This window comes from Taudactylus pleione, unplaced genomic scaffold (genome assembly GCF_031769625.1).
Source record: "Taudactylus pleione unplaced genomic scaffold, aTauple2 ptg000703l, whole genome shotgun sequence".
NCBI lineage: Eukaryota > Metazoa > Chordata > Amphibia > Anura > Myobatrachidae > Taudactylus > Taudactylus pleione.
In genome coordinates, this window is record NW_028285105.1 from 5403636 (window position 1) to 5423882 (window position 20247).

The window sequence follows — 20247 nt, forward strand, 5'->3', positions numbered from 1 at the left end:
CTTTGCAAAGGAGAGGTACACAGGGGGACCGGTCCACGCACCGCCTGGGAGTCTGCATTGTTAGCCAGCAAAAGATGGCCGCCGGAGAGCTCTGAGGAGTGGCCGCAGGAGGAACAGCTCAGCGACGCCAGCACACGTGAGAGAAGGCATGCTGAGCTGAGGGGAGGAGCCGCTAAACCAGGGAAGGCTGTCTCCCCTAGCTAGCAATTAACCCCAGGGACGCTGGTTCCCCTCCAGCAATTATTCCCTGGTGGTCCTGCGGGGTATTCCTGAAGAGGGGGAAGCCCGCCACCGCTACTAGCGCCGCCGGTCTGTCCCCAGAGACCGGCGGCTGAAGACTGCATTTATCCCCGCGAGCAGCGCTGATAGTGCTACTCGCAGCTTACCTTGATCCCCATGAGCCCGGCAGCAGTCTGTGGGAGGTCCTGGAGCCACGCTAGTACTGACTCCGGGATCCCGCTGCGATCCCCAGATCAGTACTGGCATCGCAGCGCCAGCGGGGGTGTTGGAGCGGCAGCGTGGACGTCCAGATGGACAGTCTGATGCTGCCGCTCAGAAGATAGTAAAAATAAATAAAATCTTCTTTAAAATATAAGCTTAGGGGCTGCTATGCAGCCCCACTGCACCAGGGTGACCGACCTCGGCCGGGTACCAACTAAAACTGAGGTACCTGTGTCTCGGGGGCGGGGTATAGAGGAGGACGGACCCAAGTGCATCCTGGGGGAAGCTAAAGCTTTAACTGCGTGGTGCCCGTGGATCCAGATCCAGCTATACCCCAAGGTCAACCCTATGGACCCTCAAGTAGAAACTATTTTATTACACAAGCTAGTGGGCAGAGCTGTAAGAAAACATGCATGCCTTGTGTCAGCTATAAGCAATCTGTATTATCACTCTGCAATGACACACTTACATGACAAAGACATGTACCTGTACATAAAATAGCCCATGGCAGGCTGTACATGGATTGTACTTTTAATTTAGGAGTATGTCACACACTGCTTGCTTGTTCTACACAGGAATGGTCACACACATGCAGTATTGAGATTGTAGTAAAACATTCCATGTAATCTTAATGAAGATTTGTTGGGAGATCCATTGAAGTGCATTATTATCACGCAGCATGAGAGGAAATCCTGCCCAGTCCTCCGTCAGGACAGTAACACAGGCACAGAGTCTTCATTGTGCCATCTGAGCCTCCATGGCTTGCGCTGTCCACTCTGGTGCCGTCTGGCTGATCTTTTCTAGTAGATTGTTGACTTGGAAACATAAGGACTGGATCTGTTTGTCCCATGTAGGTAAAGCTTCACGAGCTGAGGAAACAGGAATCCAAAACCATGATGCTGGCTTACATCAAACAATTCATTTAAAAGGTTCATTATCCTGGAGATATGTTTAATTCAGTGGTGTAATTTCTCATCTGTAACTATAGCAAAAGACCATCACCATCTATAGCTAAACATCTGCTGTTTTCCAATCAGAGGTCTGCAATACGGAGTACATTTCTGCTCCCACCCTGTTAAAGTAACTTTTGGCTCAAATATATACATTACAGGTGACCGTTTCATGAAAGAAGAAATGTGCAATACTACACACCTAATTTCCATCCATTAGAGGTCTTCTCAACCTCCCAACAGGTCATGTTTTCAGATTTCTTTAATATATTTATTAATCTTTTTTGCTGGCTCAGTAATTATCGCACCTGTTTCCACAGACAGAAATCCTGAAAACATGACCTGTTGGAGGCACTTTAACATCGGACCTGAAAAACCCTGAATTAGACAAGGATTTATCTTGAGCAAATAGAAAGCACATGCAAGTTTAGTAAGATCTAGTAACCAGCATAAAATGGCTAGTAACAGTCAGGCTGCTGCCAGTTACTACAATCCGTAACTTTCCATAGAAGAACTGTATATGTTTTCCAACATCAGTATTGTCTTTGCTTCTTTAGTCATGTCAAGCTGTTCCCTAGGTAGCATAGTATACAGGTCATTTCTGCAGTTGTGTAATGGGTGAAACAGTGTCTCATTCTTAAAGGATAGTGTAATAAACAATGCAACTCATGGTCCTCCATGACACTGGGGAAGATGTATGCGGCTCTGGGAAGATATCGGCCCCATCCATCTTCGATGGATTGCCGCGATGTGGGATCGCAGAAATCCAACATGTTGGATCTTGCCGATTTGACAATCGCGATCAAAAAATGATCGCGATCGGCAAATCGCGGACATTTAACATGTCAAATGTCTGCGATCCGGCGATGGATTGCAGAACATCGATGGTGCGCAATCGAAAGTTTCCGATCGCATCCCGACGATCTGTCGCAGATGTATGGCCACCTTGATAAAGTACTAAACCAATCAGCTCCCAACTGTCATTTTTCAAACACAGCCTGTAACATGACAGTTAGGAGCTGAGTGGTTGGTCATTTATTACTCTGCACTTTATCACTTTCCAGAGCTTCATATCTGCCCCACTGAACAGTCTCTTATACCTGGGTCCCAGCACTGATCAAAGATGTGGGGGGTGGGAGATCGAAGTACGTAGTGAGAGGTGCAGGGGGTTGAGATGGAAGCAGAGGCTAATTCTTATTATCAAAGCTGGGGGGGGGTTCAACTAAAATTTCCACTTCGAGCACTGTTTGTAGGCTAGCTCTACACAAACACCATTTTATTACAAACAAGTAGTCCCCTGAATAGCTGTGTGTTGTACAGTAAATTAAATTGGGCATTGTCACAACATTTTTCATTTACTACAGCCAAACACATTGTTTTTCCTCGCTAAAATCTCTGGGAATAGTGCAATATAATGTTAGGTATACAGAGACAATCCCAGCGACGGAGGCCGTAATACCATAATGACAAAGAAAACACAGTATGTGCAGTGGTGCACAGCCCAAGCCATGCACAGGATCACTGTATGGAAAACATCTAATAATATGCAGAAAAAAGATAAAATCTACGCTGTGCATGGTTACTGGCACGGTTGTCTCTCTTCAACGACTTTAATGTCTGTGCTGTTTTCACCCACAAAATCACTTTGACAAGTTAGGCTCTACCTAAGCCACTTACTTTCAAAATGAACAATGCCATCAATCTGATCAATAAATCCATTCATACGGCCTTCTGTGATCATTTGAGAAGCAATCTTCTCTGCCTGCATAATAAAAGAAATATTACGCTTGTTACATTCCATAGGGCAATTCAATTAAACGCAATGGCCGCCATGTGCCATTCCAGGACAACACATTGTGGCTGCAACATAGATAGTTTTCCTGCATAGCCTCCACAGGTATCCCATATGCTTGGTGGCACATCCCGCCAAACTGAATTACCCCCTCACACATTCAATTAAATAATGACCAGAGAACAATAATTTACCTTGGCAGCAGGAATTTCTAGCAATGCTCCAAGCTCCTCAAAGGTGATATTGTTGTACAGTTTGCTTGCGGATAGTAAATTATGCTCTATCACTGCTCTGTCCAAGATACTTGAACCTTAAACGGGAAATGTGTGCATTATTTATATATGAAGACATTACAGTGATATACAGTGCACACCTGTGGCAAATACAGGAGAGGAGGGTACAGCGCACGCTACTTTCTGTAATAGATCTGCTCTATGAAACGAGAGCGGTTATGATGGTCTATGCAGTCAGGGAATATAAAATTGTGGAGTTTCTCTTCTCCTTCCATCATGTAACCCTCAGCCTGTGGCTTCTTGCTTGCGTCCATTACTCTCCTCCCATTATGACACTGCCGTGACACATGCAGCCCTGTCCTTACAAATGTAATTACACAAAAGTAGACAGGTTGATAGACTTTCAGTCGTACCATCTCCAGTGGTGGCTTTCTGATGTGGCATGAGCATAGCTGCAAACTCCTGCAGTTGGTTTCCCCGAATGATCCTGTCAAGATACATTTTCTCTAAAATCCCGTAGGCTGCAAGCTGCTGGCATCGTTCATCCTTGAAAAGCGTTGCCAACATTCGGGAACGTTGCTGTCCTACAAATAATAGGACATGTGAAAATAACACTGTATTCAGCTAAAACATTTGCACATCACCAAAGCAACAAATCAGACAAATTCTGCCATTGCTTAAGCTGCACAAGACAGATAAACAATAAACAGCCGATTTCTTTCTGCGAGTCACTACAAAGTCTGCACCTAACTGCAAGGATCAGAATTTAGCCTTAGAGAACAAAACAGTTTGAAAAACTTGCTTTGCAGAAATGCTGTGTGGACTGGTGAATTCAGACACAGGCTGTAATGTCACAGCAGCTTAACCGACTGTAGTCTCATCTGTTTCATGGTTAATAGATATCATTAGGAGGCAGACAAAGAAAAATTAGGGGATACCTCTGTGCATAGTGTTAAGGGAGGGTAATACTTTACGTTGTAACAGGGATGCATGGTAATGTCTGGTTATTGCTTAAAAAATACTTCCTTTTCAGTGAGCAGTCACTATGCTTTACCTGCAGAAGCCAGGATGGTGCAGTGTAATGCATGCTTAAGTGCTTCCATTCGCTCTGTTTCATGCACTATGGTTTTGTATGACAGCTCATTGTATCTCTGAGCAGCTTCTATAAACTTCCTTCTGTAATCCAGGACACGGGCATAGCAAACCTAGACAAAAGAGATCAATTAAATGCAGTCAGTTATTTTTATGTGTTTTAACTTATGCAGTATTTCTAAATGCAACTTTACATGGCAAAACAGGATTCTTGTACTTGTTTATTTCTTATGCAGTTATGTAGGGCACAGGCCCTGCTTCCAAGAAGTTGGACATTTAAAAGAAGAGGACCGCTCCTGCTGCAGCAGGGTCAGATGAGAACATCCCAATCAACCAAAAGACAAACAGGTGGGGGAGTCATGTTCCCCAATAAACTACACAATAAAATGAATTTAACAGTATGAAATATATCCCATTTCATTGTTATAGTGGTCCACAAAAACCAAGCAGGGTGGAAAACACATGAACAGCATAGACAAGCATCAAGTTGTAGTAGTGAAACTTAATGGAATCTCCTTTGTGGAGAAACTGTGCTCTTGTCAATCAAGCTATCCTCACACCATCATACTGTCCAGTATAATAAAATCTAGACCCAACAAATGTAATACTTAAAAAAAATAACAACAAAAACAACCACAAAAACTATAAAGCTTTTAGTGCAACCAGAAAAGTCGGTAAACATCATAGAAAAGAGCAAATGTATTGGGGTAAAAGAATGACCCCTTGCTCGGTGCAATATGATGTACCCTTTCTGGAACAGCAGCCAAAAAGGAGGAGGCAGATAAAAGGAATGCTAAGTAACCCCACACTCTACTCCATGTTCGACTGAATACACTGAAGTACCAGGCAGTGAAATAACATCTGTATTTATCTTTGGTTTTCCTGAGAAGTATCAGTGATGGCACCAGCACTAGGAGTGCATGGTAGCTTGTTTCATGGTCAGACCGAGCTCCATCTTTGGCTTCGGTTTGGTTCCCTGCCTTAGAAACGGGGGACCTGGGTTTGTACAGAGCCCTTCAGAGAAGCCAGAGTACACATCTGTCCCTGGGGTGAGGGCGGGGGCTTTAAATAAAAGACCTCAGGCTTCTGAAAGGTCCTGAAGACTATATTTAAATATATATCTAGGGGGTGTTTTGCAGCCCCTCCCCATCCCACCAGTGTCAATAGGGCCCCACTATAAATAACTTCCCACCCCCCCATTGGCAATGGACCCCCTGGTGGTCATAAAACCTAACAACATTACTTCCCCCCCATACCCTTAATAGAAAAAAAATCCTGTCAAAAACCTGTTTGGTCACAGGGTAGGAGGAGGAGGGTGGGGTGCAAAAAAAAAAAAAAAAAACTGTTTAATTTTTTATTATTATTTTTCCTCCCTCTCCAGCATCATATGGTTTTATTTTATCTTTTCCCCACCCCAACTTCTGCTAGATTCCCCCCCCCCCCCCCCAGGAAGTTACCCTCTCAACCCCATACACAAACCCCCCCACCACTGCATGTAGAGACCTGAGTGAACCGTGTGTCAGGGGGGACGGATGATCAGTCAAATAGTGCTTTGAGGAGATCCCGGCGCACACGCTCCAGAGTACCGGCTGCTCGGCAATCTTGGGTGCGATTCTGACAGTGATGTCAGTGGTCACAGACCTCCACATCTCAGACCAGGGAGTCAGTAGATGCAGAACAAATCTCCACTTCTACAGCCGGGGCACAGAGTGGGGCGGCGCAATCGTATGTGATGCAACCTTGCCAGCTGAAGCACAGCTAGCTCCGGTGACGTCATATACGACGTCACCAGGTAAGTGGTTAAACATGGATAACGTGTCACAAATACTTCAATAAGTTAAACAACTATCACACTGTAAGCAATGTCCTTTAAGATCAAACTATCCCTGATCACCTTGTAGTGGATCTGTAGCTGCTCATTGGTGGACTCATTCTGCAGCAGAGAGGCACGGTTTATGTATGCTTCTGCTTGCACCGGGTCATCGTCCTCCAAGTAAAGACGGGCAATTTTCAGATAGGTTTCCAACTTATAGTCTACATTATACTGTCTGCAGGACAAAAGGACACATCCAGGCAATCAATAGTCTTTCACACAGTCATGAAAGTGTTTGCACTTATTTTGAAAATAGTTATAGTATGTAATATATTTACTTTTGCCCTGTTTCCAGAGGTATCCCAACCAACACTTGTGCTGCATTCCTCCAGTCATCTTCTTTCTCATATATGGACGCCAAGTGCTGCCTTATTGATGCGACCTGCAAACATTGGCAACAAATTAAAAATCCAGATGCAGCATTTGCCATCTATACACTATTTACAAGCCAATAACATTACCATTCTGAACTTGTATAAAACATTACAATAAAAAGAAAAAACATCCATTATTTTCAAAATATTTTTTTCTTTTTTGATAGACTCCTTTTAGATGGCATGTTATTATCTTAGCAGGGTCCATATTAGGTCTGTAAATTACATTCAGGACCCATGGTTTAAATTTACATTCATATTTTGTCTCTATATTAAATGTACATTGTTCTAAATATTACAATTTAGAGACCTATACAAAACAAATTTTAAAATATGATTAATTAGAATGCAACCTAGTTTAAAAAAAAATAAAATAAACCTACTGGCAATCCACCCTAATCAGCATCAGGTTCTGGGTAAGAAAGCACAGGTTAAGATGGACTTAGGGAATGATGCAGGGTAGAACGCAGCTCCATAATGTAGGTGGGACTTGTGTGTTTTTGCACAGCGCATGCAGGTCCACGTCAGGAGATTCAGAATAATGCGCATCTCAGTCTTATCGCCACTTGCGGCTGAATGGGCATAACTGGGTGGTAATGGGGTATTTGCATGTAGACGGAATTGCGGGCTATGCTGATTGTGTACGTACAGAGATCCCTCTGATTTCATCTCATGTACAAAGGATATGCTGCTACAATTCTCTTCTGTTCATTCACTTTGCATTTATTGCACACCTGCCTAAAACTTTTGCACAGTACTGCATAAATATTGGGGCATTGACAGAATTTTCATATTTTGGCCTCTATTCACCACCACAATGGCTTTGAAATGAAACAAACAAGATGTGCTTTAACGGCAGACTTTCAGATTTCATTTGAGGGTAATTACATCCAAATCAGGTGAACGGTGTAGGAATTACAACGGTTTCTATATGTGCCTCCCACTTTTTAAGGGGCCAAAAGTAATGGGACAAACTAAACAATCCTAAATCTAACTTTCACTTTTTAATACTTTGTTGCAAATCCTTTGCAGGCAATTACAGCCTGAAGTCTGGAACGCATAGACATCACAAGACGCTGGGTTTCATCCCTGGTGATACTCTGCCAGGCCTCTACTGCAAATGTCTTCAGTTCCTGCTTGTTCTTGGGGCATTTTCCCTTCAGTTTTGTCTTCATCAAGTGAAATGCATGCTCAATCGGATTCAGGTCAGGGGATTGACTTGGCCATTGCATAACATTCCACTTTTTAGCCTTAAAAAACTCTTTGGTTGCTTTTGCAGTATGCTTCGGGTCATTGTCCATCTGCACTGTGAAGCGCCGTCCAATGAGTTCTGAAGCATTTGACTGAATATGAGCATACAATATTGCCCGAAACACTTCAGAATTAATTCTGCTGCTTTTGTCAGCAGTCACATCATCAATAAATACAAGGGAACCAGTTCCATTGGCAGCCATACATGCCCACGCCATGACACTACCACCACCACCATGCTTCACTGATGAGGTGGTATGTTTTGGATCATGAGCAGTTCCTTTCCTTCTCCATACTCTTCTCTTCCCATCACTCTGGTACAAGTTGATCATTGTCTCATCAGTCCATAAGATGTTCTCCCAGAACTGTAATGGCTTTTTTAGATGTTGTTTGGCAAACTCTAATCTGGTCTTCCTGTTTTTGTGGCTCACCAATAGTTTACATCTTGTGGTGAACCCTCTTTCACTCTTGTGAAGTCTTCTCTTGATTGTTGACTTTGACACATATACACCTACCTCCTGGAGAGTGTTCTTGATTTGGCCAACTGTTGTGAAGGGGTTTTTCTTTACCAGGGAAAATAATTCTTCTGTCATCCACCACAGTTGTTTTCCGTGGTCTTCCGGGTCTTTTGGTGTTGCTGAGCTCTCCGGTGCATTCTTTCTTTTTAAGAATGTTCCAAACAGTTGATTTGGCCACACCTAATGTTTTTGCTATCTCTCTGATGGGTTTGTTTTGATTTTCAGCCTAATGATGGCTTGCTTCACTGATAGCAACAGCTCTTTGGATCTCATATTGAGAGTCGACAGCAACTGATTCCAAATGCAAATGTCACACCTAGAATCAACTCCAGACCTTTTACCTGCTTAATTGATAATGAAATAACGAGGGAATAGCCCACACCTGTCCATGAAATAGCTTTTGAGTTGATAGTCCCATTACTTTTGGCCCCTTAAAAAGTGGGAGGCACATATAGATACCGTTGTAATTCCTACACTGTTCACCTGATAGGGATGTAATTACCCTCAAATTAAATCTGAAAGTCCGCAGTTAAAGCACATCTTGTTTGTTTCATTTCAAAGCCATGGTGGTGGTGAATAGAGGCCAAAATATGAAATTCTCTCAATGTCCCAATATTTATGCACCTGATTGTATATCCTGCAAGCCAATGATTCATAATTATACAGACATTTATACTGCTCACCTGCTCCTCAAAAGAAATGACTCGTGGCTGTATCTTCTCCAAGGTGAAGTGATAGATCTCCTTTGCAATACCATCAGGCAGACTTGGAAGATGCGTACAGAAGTCAGTGAGCAGCTGGCGTGATATCACAAGGCTGACGTTCTCATTCACCACTGGAAAAGTGACTGGGTCTTATTTATGTAGTGGAAAAGCATTCACGCATTCTATGTCTTGTTGGCTTCTCACAATTCATTAAATGCTTCCAAATTTAACTTCAGTGTTAAATTTGAGACAGCAAAAATATTTTTGGAACTTGTAAAATATATAGGGCCAAATTTTTATTATCAATTGTGTTAATGACCTCACTTTTTTAGCTTAAACACCATATCCACAAATGACTAAAATATTTTTGGGGACTACAATCAAAATTTCAAATGTGTTCTTAAAACTTGGATTACATGAAGTCACCTACAAAATGAATGTCAAAATGTGATTGTATTGTAACCTGATCAGATAATAATGAATGCTAGAACCTTTTATTGTAAATCTAGTGTTAACTATCTCCACATTCACTAAAGTAGTCTGCCTGGTTTGGGGATTTGACCCTTTTTGTATGAATTTGCTAAACAATTAAAACATACATTACAGTTATAGATGGGCAGTTACTGAATCTTATCTGGTGGCATTGCTGAGCCCATGATACAGATGTGCCCTTATACATCTTTGCTGCAGTCATGATAAATATCCCCTCTCGGCGCGTCAGGTCCCGTTGCTAGCGCCGGGGGTTTTATGCGGTTTTTTTTTGCTAAAAATGCAATGCGACTGAGTCTATGAATCTGTATATGAAGTGCTACAATGTAGCAGCCGCAGCTTATTTCATCCCAAGTTCTGTTTGTAGTTCACATACAGACAAGTGTTGCATATCAAATGAAAAAAAAAAACACCCAACGCTAGCAGAGTAACACGCAGAGTAGCATGGGATCTGGCGGCTCACTCACGCCAGCCAAGTCATGCTGTGTGGCATATTGAGGCTAGATGTATGAGGCCTTAGAATCTATACAAAAGTCAAAATGGGTAATGTATGGTGAATTATAGGTTTGCAGTATGGAGTCACTTACTTGCTTCAACAAATGCTTTGAGCGCCTCAAGTTGTTCTTGTCCAGGAAGCTGAAGAGCTTTCTCTAATATCTGACGATACCTGCCAAAGGAAAGAGGATTACATTCTGACCCCAGCCATACTACCCCACATCCCTCCGTTTCCTAAAGCAACCACTCCATGTTCATGTGCCTTATAGAATAGATGGAGTTCACACCCCCCCCCCCCCCCCCCAGCAAGGGCCAACTTCCACATCCCACCCCTAGAGCGTGACTGCACTATCAGCAGATGGTACATTGCAGACACAACACTGGGAGATATCACCACTATTTGGAATGCAGACAGTGGAACACCATAAAGGAGCCAGCTTATCTCGCCAACAACCTCTCAGACAACAGTCTTCCCACACTGGGCATTATTGATAATTTATTGTACATTTTATCCGGATTGTCTGGAGCACTGTGTCTCCATTTTCAGCAATCTAAATCAGAAACTCAATCTATACTGAATCAAGTCACTCCATTATTGCCCTATATACCATACACTCTGCTTGATTTCATTTTCTGGCCACGCTGTATTAGACCATATACCAGAGGTTCCCAAACTAGGTCCCAAAAGCACCCTATTGGTACAGACTGTGAAACTACTGCACTATTACGACATTGCAATCGTGCAGTCGTTTCGCAGTCTGTGCTGTGCCTACACTGAACGTTCAGTCGTTCAGTGTAGGCACATCAATCATACCCCAACATGCTCAACCTGACGTTATCGGCAGATTGACCAGCATGTTCGGGCGATGATTGATGTCGGAAACGACCAGAGGGAGCGCGCATCGCTGGTCGTTTACAACAGTAATGTGCGCAATTTGTGCCCGATTACTGAGCGATTGCACGATTACGATGGCTAATTGGATACCGCTCTAAGACTGATATAAGAAAATGGGGCAAAACATTCAAACCATAAAAAACAACCCACCCCCACAGAATTAACTCATTGATCCTGAATATAACGAGAAGCAAGGCGGCATCGGAATTAAGTGCCGCTATCAGAAGAAGAAATTAGCATGCAGCTGTAATGCAGCATAGTGTAGCGTCAGAGGTAACCTTCGCTGTTTCTGAGGAGACAGGCACTAATGTAGTTACATCAACACCAAGCCTCAGCCGCGGTTTATAGATACTAATTGTACATATATAGCATTGTATGTGTAGTAGTTATCAACTAGTTAGAACAAGGCCAAACTGCATTTTCCATAATAATAGACATTGGGGTTAAAAGGTTACAAACAAAAAAAAATTGACAGCAAAACTGCCCGTAAAGAAGAGCTCAATATCTCTACTCTACCAAAGAAACAGCTGCATATGTGGCTTCTTCTTGTTTTTGTGCCATAGCTTTAAAAAATAATACTGATTATTCAGCATCTTAGTTCATTAGTTTTTATAGCTCCATATAATAATTTTCATTAAGAACTATATGAATATTAGGGACTAGTTTGTATGAATATAAAAGGAGGGTGCAGATACTATTAATTCAAAATAATAATATAGGTCATCAAACAACAATGTATGCAGAAATAGAAAAAAAATAATTGATCACTGTACATAACACACCAAAACAAGATGAAAAATGAACTGCAACACATCCTTTGTTAAGACATTCCATACAAGTGCGGCAGTAAGGAGAGCTTAGGGGCAGCTCAGCATGTCCGTAAACGCTGGGCGCACCCCCAAGAGTGGCGAAAAGGTAGCTCGTCTTAAGGATACACCCCCTTTTCTTGTGACCACGCCCCCTTTGCCTTTTCATGGTCCGGCTCCCTGCCGAGCGCCGGACCTAGAATTAACACTAACAGTGTCTTAAAGGAGCTAACAATATGCATGAAATAATTAGGGTGTTCATAGTTAACTAAGAAGGAAATTCAATTCAGTCCGAGGTCAATAGTGCCGGGAAGTTGGTCCCAGAGCTATTTAATTCACCTCGCAGTTTAGTCCGACTATACCAACTTGAGTTGGAGCATGTCGGTTCTCGCAACTTAACGGGTTAATTCTCTGGCATTCTCCGACTAAAGTGCCGGCGACGAGGCCATTAGCGCTGCGCTAAGCCGGCAAACAGCCTTGCAGCCAGCACATTAATCGGATTTCTACTCGCACCCTCAGGATGGTGCGAGAAGAAATCCCTTTAGTCGACTTAACAGCACGCTGAATTAAATAGCTCCAGGAATTCTTTCCCGGCGCTATCAACAGAGCGCTGAATTGAATCGGCCCCTAAATATGTCCACCATGCTTTCTTTCATCCATTTGTTAAAAGTTGGCAGATAGGCGTTTTAATAACGGAGCAAGCAGAGTTTGAGGTCAATTTTAAAACTTGCTGTGCAGAAATGCACTGTGTGGATTCATACAGACCTGCAGGGAAAGCTATATCACAGTAAAGCTGGGTACACACTGAGACCATGTCATTACCATTTGGCCAAATCGTAACGACATATCGTGCAGTGTGTATGCACGACATGTGCGCTCCCGATGTAGTCAGGTTTGATGTCCTACACGATGGATCATTCCATTGTTCATTACATCGCTCTGATGTGTACCCGCGGTACGATATGATGGCATATCATCCAGGTACACATTGCCCAGTGTGTACTGTATACGTACGGGAAGCTGGCAGACGCAATGCCGACCGCCGGCTTCCAGACAACTAAATCCCGGTGAGGGTTAAAAGACGGGCGTCTAAATCTAGACGCCTGTCATTTTACCGACACCGGGACACCGGCATCCCGATCGAAGGGATGCCAGGCGCGGACAGCTGCAGGGGTTTTAGGTTTAGGGCTCCCAGGGGTGACTTAGGGTTAGGCAACCCCCCTGGGGAGAGGTTACGGTTAGGCACCCCCCCGTGGGGAGGTTAGGCTTAGGCACAGGGGGGAGTTACGGTAGGTTAGTTATACTTACCTTTAGGACGATCTGGATTTTCTCCTGTCGGGCTGCCGCTGCCGGGATTTGCGGCCAGCAGTAAATCATACCGAATGCGTTTGTACTCACCTTTACAGTAATGGTGACATGCTCATAATTCTGACCTTTTCCTCAAGACACTTCTATGCATGTGATCGTGTGTAGAGGTAATTTTAACACTGTAATGTCAGGGTAGCATTAAACAATATTAATTGTCTCCACAATGTAAAAATTTAAATGTTGGTGGGTTTTTTTCAGCAATTTACATGCCAGGAAACAGAAATAATGATGTGTATTGGATAACACTATACAATAGTGTTTCACTGCGAACGCCTGGTTTTATTATGCAATATTAAAGATCTATGTAATATGTATATACAGTACATCTAAAACATTTGGCTAACCCAGACTATGAGGCCCATTTATCAAATATTTTCACCTACAATTAAAGGAATGAAATATTGGAGACAATCTATAATAGCGTTGGAGATTTCACTAATATCTTCTGCTTTCCTTTCATAACAGATGTGGCCCACTATCCCCATACACTAGTATGGTGACCTACATTTATCAAACTGAGGGGTGACGGAGACTGATTGAAGGAACTGACGCAACTGTCAGATAGTTCCTGGAGCCCAGTTTCCTATAGGGAAGAGGTCAGGATTGCAAAGAGGGACCTGTTCAGAAGCCTCCACAAACAGCATGCTTACCTTATACTCAACTAATGGGGTGGGGGGGGGTGGGGGGGCAGATGAGGTATAATGATAAGTATGACCCAATAAGACAACAGCTCTAAATTGAACACTCTGCATTGTCTAATTCAGGGGTTCTCAACTCCAGTCAAGTAAACCCAACAATCCTGCTTTCAGGGTCTCTGTAAGTGGAAAAAGGGGGGGAGTGGGAGACAATTACTTACCAGGTAAAATAGAGGACCTCAACAGTACACAATTAAAGATATCCTGAAAACATGACCTGCTGGGGGTACTTGAGGATTATAGCCTAATAATTTCAGGGTTGGCACTGGAAGTTCATAGCAACACTACCTACGCCGTTATTGCCACGGCATACCCATGGGCTGATGGGAGGGTACCTGTCACACACTATTGGTCCTTCCTCGGTCTGGCTATAGCCTACAGATGTACATAATGCCTGGCACCAGGACTAATGCAGCTAAGATACCTGAGCACTGCACCATCGTGCTGTACACTAGCACCGGCGTGACCGCACACCACATCCTCTCCTTGCATCCACACACAGCGTGCCTCTCCCAGCCTGCACACCCCCCCTGACACTTACTTCCCGGCCAGGTCCTTGTGAGAGCCGCTGGAGCTCATCAGCTGGGTGAGATCTTGTCTTACGGATGCCGCCATCTTGCTCGCTGCCCTGGAGACGCCCACTTCAACAGACACCGGCACGTCACTTGGACGCTCCGCCCACCCCCGGGCTCACATGCAGGAACTGACTCAATTCAACTGAGAAGCCGCCGAGATGCTGGTGTACTTGTATCAGTGAGCACTGTATGTATGGAAGTATCGCCCCCTGCTGGAATAGTGCTAGAGTAGTATTACATGTGGATGCTGCTCAGAAGAACCGATATGTGTTATTAACTTATTATGTAATACTATGAATTAATCATGGCATATAACCAGACGATAACATTAGTCTGTTCTCATGCTCATACATGTGTGTAATTTAAAAATTACTGTATACCTAAGCTGGTGATGTGCAGTGAGTGACTGGGACCTGCTTATTGGGCTCATATAGATAGATATTACTGAATTGTAGTTATTACTAAAATGTATATACTTTAATGCGTTCTTCGTACACTTTGTATGGTTACTACTGTTTTTTATATTAAATACTTTTTATTTGATTAGAACGGGGGCCATCAAACTATGCCCTGTGGGCCAAATGTATGGTAGTAGGGATGGACATCGGAAGCCCGGCATCAATGGTTGCCAGCAGTGCTTAAAGTGGTCCTAGAGAAGTGGTGGAACTCACCCCCCTCTCCCTGGCACTTTTTCAATAAAGTAACGCAGAAATATAGGGGGCGTGGTCTCACATTACACCGCACAGTAGTGTCCCTTATTCATGTTATGACACACATTAGTGCCCCTTTTACACAATGCCCACAGTAGTTGTGCCCCTAATACACATAAGGCCAACAGTAGTAGTGCCCCTTATACAATGCCCACAGCAGTAGTGCCCCTTATGCAATGCCCACTGTAGTGGTTGTGTCCTTTATGCAGTGCCCTCAGTAGTAGCGCCCCTTATGCAGTGCCCACAGTGGTAGTGCTCCTTATGCAGAGCCCACAGTAGTGGTGGCCCTTATGCAGTTCCCCCAGTAGTAGTGCCCCCAGTAGTGGTGCCCCCTATGCAATGCCCCAAATAGTAAAGCTCCCTGTAGTAGTGCCCTCAATAGTAATGCCCCCAATAGTAATGCCCTCTGTAGTAGTGCCCCCTATAGTAATGCCCACAATAGTAATGCTCCCTGTAGTAGTGTCCCAATAGTAATGCCCCTAGTAGTAATGTCCTCTGTAGTAGTGCCCCAATAGTAATTCCCTCACTACTAGTGCCCCCATAGTAATGCCCCCAGTAGTAGTGCCCCCAATAGAAATGCCCCCAACAGTAATTCTCCCAGTAATAATGCCCCCTGCAGTAGTGCCCTAAACAGTAAAGCCCCCTGTAGTAGTGCCACTTACACAAAAAAACCCCCACAATATTTACCTTAAGCTGCACGCCTGCATTCGCGGCCGTCAGACAGGCTGTTCCTTGGAACTATGGGAGAGAGACGTCATGATGTCTCTCCCATAGTGCACAATGCAGGAGCTGGAAGCCGGAGCTCAGGAGTGAGCTCCAGCCGCTGGCAGTGCGGGGAAGAAACCGGGCGCCCGCTGGTAACAAAATCTCAGCGGGCGCCCGGCAAATAGAGCCTCCCTGCGGCTCTGGGCTGAGGTGGGCTGGAGTAGGCGGAACTGGTTCCGTCTCCAAAATAGAAGTGACAGAACGCAGTTCCGCCCTGTTCTGGCCCACTTTAACCCCTGGTTGCCAGGCATCCAACATGAAGTCACGTGAAGAGATGGCTACATCACAACCATTTGATGTTATAACCACCCACGATTTTAGTGTGCGCATGCGCAAAAGCATCCAGAGATTTGTGTATGCGCACAGTTGAGCTGCGAACACCATACCACACAGATAGCCAACCATCATATTGGCATCGGAAAGCTGCCTTCATTGGCTCGCAACTATCGAACACCGCAATACGATGGGAAAAGTACTTCCATTGAATAGAGAACATTGATGGTTGCTAACCATTGGCTTTTAATGTCTATCCCTACTACGTAGCCCAATCCCTGCTAACCCCACCCCCACCTGGAGATGGTAAATGCTTGGCGCGGTGGTCAGGCTTTGCAACATCACTGCCAAGCCGGCCCTCTCTACACGTGTCCCTCCAGTTCGGAATGAGCGGACGTGACAGAGACTTGAGACAAACCAGAGATGCTTGACAGGAGGACGTTTTCAGTGAAATAAGTAACCTGGGCTGCTAAATACACATAAGGGGGGCTCTGGGCTGGGATATAAAGACATAAGGGGGTGCTCTGGGCTGGCATTTAAAGACATTAAGGAGGATCTAAGATGGCATATAAGGGCATGAACCGGGGCTCTGGGTTGGCATATCATCCAATCAAAGTCACAACTCCATTGTTCGCATTAATGCAGCATCTCATCATAGTAGTAAAATCATTAAAAATACTTTTTATTTTAAAATATTTATATTTTTGTATTCCTTAGAAAAAGATTTTGTCAGCAAAGAACTCATACATAATGGCTGGGAGTCAAACTGTGTGAATATTTTTGTGGCCATCTGTCCAAAGTCATATTCTTAATATGGCACTCCAAGAATAAAGTTTGGACACCCCTGGACTAGAACCAAAACAAATAAAAGGAATCCAGATGTCATTAACAAACACCTAGTGGGTCTCTCTGTAGTTCAAATGGTCCTACAACAATTCAGGACTCTAATGGCTGGATTTAGTTATGGAACTCTAGTGGCATCATTGTAGTCATAAACCACCTAAAGGTTGATGCCCTATCCTCCCCATTTTCCCAACTTACAACCGGGGCTAGTCCCCTATCCCCGTTTCTTTTTAGATCACTTGCCAGTTCAGGTCCTTCCCATAGTTGCTTTTCCACTGCTGTGTTTCACCCCCAGAGTTGCAGGACATGCATAACCACATGCCTGCAAGATGGCGCACCATATATTATTAACAAGGCATCCGACAGGGTGTGCCCACGCCCCCTTGGTATGCCCCTGAACATCGGGGTCTACCAGAATTCTCAGCGGCCCTATCCCTACTTTTTGCTTACCTGCCTCCCTACATCTGTTCTCAGGGCCTGATTCAGCAAGGATCACAATTGCAAATCTGCACGCAGGCTATAGATATATGATGTATGCACGCAGGCAGCTTTCCAATTGCTTACATTGCAATTATAGTAATGCAGCAGGAGGCATCACGCCTCCTGCTGCATTATGTATCCGAGTTGCGTTGTCCAACGCAGCATCGGATACTCTGCGGACCATCGGCCGGCTGCGTGACCGATGGGGTCCCGCAGCTGGCCGCCACAGATTAGAGTAAGAGGCCAGGACATCTCCGTTGGTGGGATCGCAGACCCATTCTGCACATGCGCAGAATAGGTCATGCGCCTGCGCAGATTCCCGATTACAGGGAATCTGCGTTCAGCAGTGCACGATTAATTAGGCCCTCAGTCTCTCCCCCTTCCTTCGCTTTTTTGTATTGCCAAACTGCTCTCAGTCCCTACCGCAATTTGTAATATAAATAATACTACAACCCATAATTTATTACTAAATACAGTAGGGATGTCTTGCACAACCTTGGGGCTTATCACACTTCGGTCCTAGTTTGACCTTCTGTCTTCTCAAACAATGAACATCTGCGGACATAATAAATATACCCCCAAATATGATTCTGCATATGATAATGTGCTAGCATACGAATACAGTCCAGGAGACTGTGGAGCCTCATCTTTCAATATGGGAGCTTTGTGTGCACTGCAATGGAAGGCAGCTAAAGGCACAAAATTTGACACATCAGTAGCCATGGACTTCTTGTTTCAGTGGAATTTGTGGGCCCAAAGCTGGTACCAAAGTGTCAAAGTGCAGAATCCTGATGTCCTTTACTCCTTAGCAGTGGCCTGAGACACATGCAGTGTCAGTGGAAAGGTCTAGTCAGTTTCAACTGCATTCAAAGAAATTCTGAGAAAGCCTAGATCTGCAGGTGAGAGGACTAGAAACTCATAGGGGGTTTTGTTGATATCCAAGGGTCCTTGGGTCCTCAGGTCAGAGAACATTAAGTCAGCCAGGTGAGTGCCAGTAGACTTTGGAACCTATTCCCAGGTATATGGTGATATACCCAGTCATGCCCCATGGGACCTTTAAAATTAATGAAGTTTGATGACCAATGGTGGTACCCTGAGGTCCATAGGTCTCGACCCTGTGGAGTGACAGGTGCTTCCGTAGAAGTGGTCCCCGTGGTCTGGACTCAGTGAGTGTGGCACAACAAAAATACATGTCCAGTGTCATTATGAAGTAAAGGCCCTGGAGTTTGTTCACCCCAAACGGCACCCCTCTGGATTGTTACCCAGAGGAACGTCAGGTCCTCAGACATGTGAGTATCATGAATGCTTCAAACGTCAGGAGTGCAGTATCTGTCTCTTCACTTGGTGTCTAGACAGTGGTAAGGCAAGTGATGTTTAGTTACTCAACCTTGCATAATTGATGTCTGAGAACTCAAGCTGCACTGCCCACATATTGTACATTATCTGGATTAAATGGTAGACATGGGCTAGTGAAACTGCCAGCTTCCATAGCAATTTGCATTGACAGTTTTGATCCTTGACACTAGAGACAACACAGTGGTATCTGGACTGTGGCATAGTATATGGTATGGTGAGTACTCCACTTTGGAATATAGGTAAATTGCTTGTAAATTTGTATGATTGTATTAATATGTCTTTTATTGTAGTCACTGTCCTGCTGTACTTGTGATTGCTAATAAATATTGATTTTTATAAAAAAAAATATATTTGCCTGCAGAAGATCATCATGAAAACAACCTCACAATGGGGCCTATTCATCAAACATAAAGTTTTCGGAATTTGCTCACGAGAACAAGCACCATATTCAGACAGCGCTTGCTCTCGCAGCCCCGCTCCTTCCTATGGGAAGGAGTTCCGGGGATGCGCACTCTTGGACACAGAGTGCTGTCCGTGCTGCCTGGATGACAAGAATTGCAGAGGACAGTTATGCGGACCGTGCCGCCTAGATGACACAAATGGCAGGTCGATGGTATGCAAACTGTGCCGCCTGGATGACACAAACTCTATCACCGGCATCAGAGCAGCCTTCGCACTAGCAGGAAATAGCCACAGGAGCCAATCCAGATTGGGCGAGGGATGATGAACAGCTGGTAGGAGGGGTTCAGCAAACGATCGGCCAATTTTCACCTCATCCTGCGTTCGCAACACAGCGGTTTGTGACAGAAACACAGCGTGGGGTCCCCTGCCATAATGTAAAATCAGTCCCAAACTGATCAGCCCAGGGATGAAAATCCTTGGAAAGTTGGGACCCCAAAAATAAAATGGGGTCCCTCCTCCCTAGGTTCAACTCGCCAAACTTGCAGTGCTCCAGAAAGAGACGAGAGTTGAGGCAGTGTTGAGCTCATCCTTCCCTCTGATAGTCAGATACTGCCTGGAGCATGGGGCCACACCACGGCCTATAATACTGTTAGGAAACAGAACCACTCCAAGGCACACACTTCTCAGCAAGGCAGATGTGATACATAATCTGGATAGTTAACCTGATCATCAGAGGTGTCCATCAGAGTCTGATGGACATCTCTGATGATCAGGAGACCTATCCTGGAAGTTCCAACTGTTGTTGTCATTAGACCGAAGCTCAGCAGCAGTAGCGCTATGGCGGTGGAGGAGGACGGAGATAGGGGC

The 20247-nt window shown here is 44.4% G+C and overlaps 1 protein-coding gene across 1 annotated transcript; it reads right to left on the minus strand.

The window, feature by feature from the left end:
- Window positions 1-951: 951 nt before the first annotated feature.
- COPS4 (COP9 signalosome subunit 4) lies at window positions 952-14676 on the minus strand. The gene is made up of 10 exons (XM_088456394.1): window positions 14518-14676; window positions 10305-10384; window positions 9208-9359; window positions 6660-6763; window positions 6403-6556; window positions 4471-4621; window positions 3830-4000; window positions 3378-3493; window positions 3069-3153; window positions 952-1310 (listed from the first exon to the last, which is right to left on the minus strand). Exons 1-10 carry the CDS (start codon window positions 14589-14591, stop codon window positions 1177-1179), a joined length of 1221 nt encoding a protein of 406 aa, XP_088312520.1. The 5' UTR covers window positions 14592-14676; the 3' UTR covers window positions 952-1176.
- Between the last annotated feature and the right edge of the window lie 5571 nt (window positions 14677-20247).